Source organism: Conger conger, chromosome 9 (genome assembly GCF_963514075.1).
Source record: "Conger conger chromosome 9, fConCon1.1, whole genome shotgun sequence".
NCBI classification, from domain to species: domain Eukaryota; kingdom Metazoa; phylum Chordata; class Actinopteri; order Anguilliformes; family Congridae; genus Conger; species Conger conger.
The window spans coordinates 708,190-709,975 of record NC_083768.1 but is presented as its reverse complement, the minus strand read 5'-3'; the positions used below and the strand labels follow the sequence as shown (position 1 = coordinate 709,975).

The 1,786-nt window shown below is 43.8% G+C and overlaps 1 protein-coding gene across 1 annotated transcript in view; it reads right to left on the bottom strand.

Moving 5' to 3' along the window:
• Positions 1 to 442: 442 nt before the first annotated feature.
• The window catches only part of LOC133136598 (CMP-N-acetylneuraminate-beta-galactosamide-alpha-2,3-sialyltransferase 1-like), a gene marked incomplete at its 5' end in the record, with an annotated part of 6,747 nt that continues 5,403 nt past the window's right edge, over positions 443 to 1,786 (bottom strand). Inside the window, 2 exons of the mRNA XM_061254234.1 lie at positions 443 to 858; positions 1,719 to 1,786. The exon at positions 1,719 to 1,786 is cut by the window's right edge and continues 52 nt beyond it. Of these exons, the coding sequence (XP_061110218.1) occupies positions 688 to 858; positions 1,719 to 1,786 (239 nt within the window). The remainder of the gene's footprint in view (positions 859 to 1,718) is intronic.

The window sequence follows — 1,786 nt, the reverse complement described above, 5'->3', positions numbered from 1 at the left end:
CACTGCGGCCCTCCAGGACTGGAGTTAAACCTGCAGACACTGCGGCCCTCCAGGACTGGAGTTAAACCTGCAGACACTGCGGCCCTCCAGGACTGGAGTTAAACCTGCAGACACTGCGGCCCTCCAGGACTGGAGTTAAACCTGCAGACACTGTGGCCCTCCAGGACTGGAGTTAAACCTGCAGACACTGCGGCCCTCCAGGACTGGAGTTAAGCCTGCAGACACTGTGGCCCTCCAGGACTGGAGTTAAACCTGCAGACACTGAGGCCCTCCAGGACTGGAGTTAAACCTGCAGACACTGCGGCCCTCCAGGACTGGAGTTAAACCTGCAGACACACTGTGGCCCTCCAGGACTGGAGTTAAACCTGCAGACACTGAGGCCCTCCAGCACTGGAGTTAAACCAGCAGACACTGCGGTCCCCCAGGACTGGATTTGCCCATCTCTGCTCTACATAAAGATTTAATGAGCGGTTCTTCGTATTCAAAAAAATAAAATACATTTTTATGCATGAAATAAAAAAACAATCATTCAATTTATAAATGTGAGATGAAGTTTAAAATGCACATAACCCCCATCCCCAAATCCCAAACATTACACATTAGGAATTAGGAAGGCACTTCATACACAGAGACATAGGCCTCAGTTAATCACCATGGTTACACTGTTATACAGGCCAATGGTTACCCTCATCTCCCTTCGAACAACTTGATTTTTCTTTTACAGGCCAGCAGCTTCATGACAATGGACTCATAGTCTCCAGCATGCACTCCGGTTGGCTTTGTACGTGTAAATTTGTTTTTCTCCCAGTAATGCTGCCAGGTTCCGTCCTTGGCTGCCCCAAATCCAAAAACATTCACCTGAGACCAAGAGGAATAGATGGACAGTTTGATGTTAAACTGAGTAGATTTCATAAAGTCCAGTTGTTGGTAGTAACTGTATTACCATCAACAATATAATTACTACTGTATACACATGCACTCAGTGAACACTTTATTAGGTACTAATTAGACCTATTTGTTCGACTTATTAAGTCTCCTGGTGCAGTAGCCAATCCACTCAGAGGTTTGACGCATTGTATGTTCAGAGATGCTCTTCAGAACTGCGGCTCACTGGATTTCGTTTTTTGCAGCAAACTCCAGAGACTGCTGTGTATGTGAAACTCCCAGGAGATCAGCCGTTTCTGAGATACTGAAACCACCCTGTCTGGCACCAACAATCATTCCACGGTCAAAAATTACATTTGAACCTTTTGACCACGTCTGCATGCTTTTATGCATTGAGTTTTATTAACAAGCTGGTGTTCAGGTCTACCTAATAAAATGATCACTGAGATCACATAGATTTGATAGTTTTGGAGAAGAAAAATATATATATATCTGTGGTCCTAACAAGATATAAAAAAGATGTATAAGTGATTGATATAGCTGTTGAAATTGTACTTCCCTCTAGGGTCTTTCAGCGCACTTATCCCTGGTTATGGGTATGCACTTTGTTGTACGTCGCTCTGGATAAGAGCGTCTGCCAAATGCCATTAATGTAATGTAATATAGAAGTGATCAGGCATATAGTCCAAAAACGTATCAGGGCATCTTACCAACACTAGATGGCAGTATATGCCAGCTCAAACGCACACTGCACTGCACTTTTTTCTTGGGTAAATTGGATAAAGCCAGTTTGTTTATTATATAGTTTGTTAAAATGTGCAATATGCACTTACCTCATCACATATGTGGATGGCGAACATCAAGGTTAAGAAGCCGGTGGAGGGATATTTCCCATGGCATT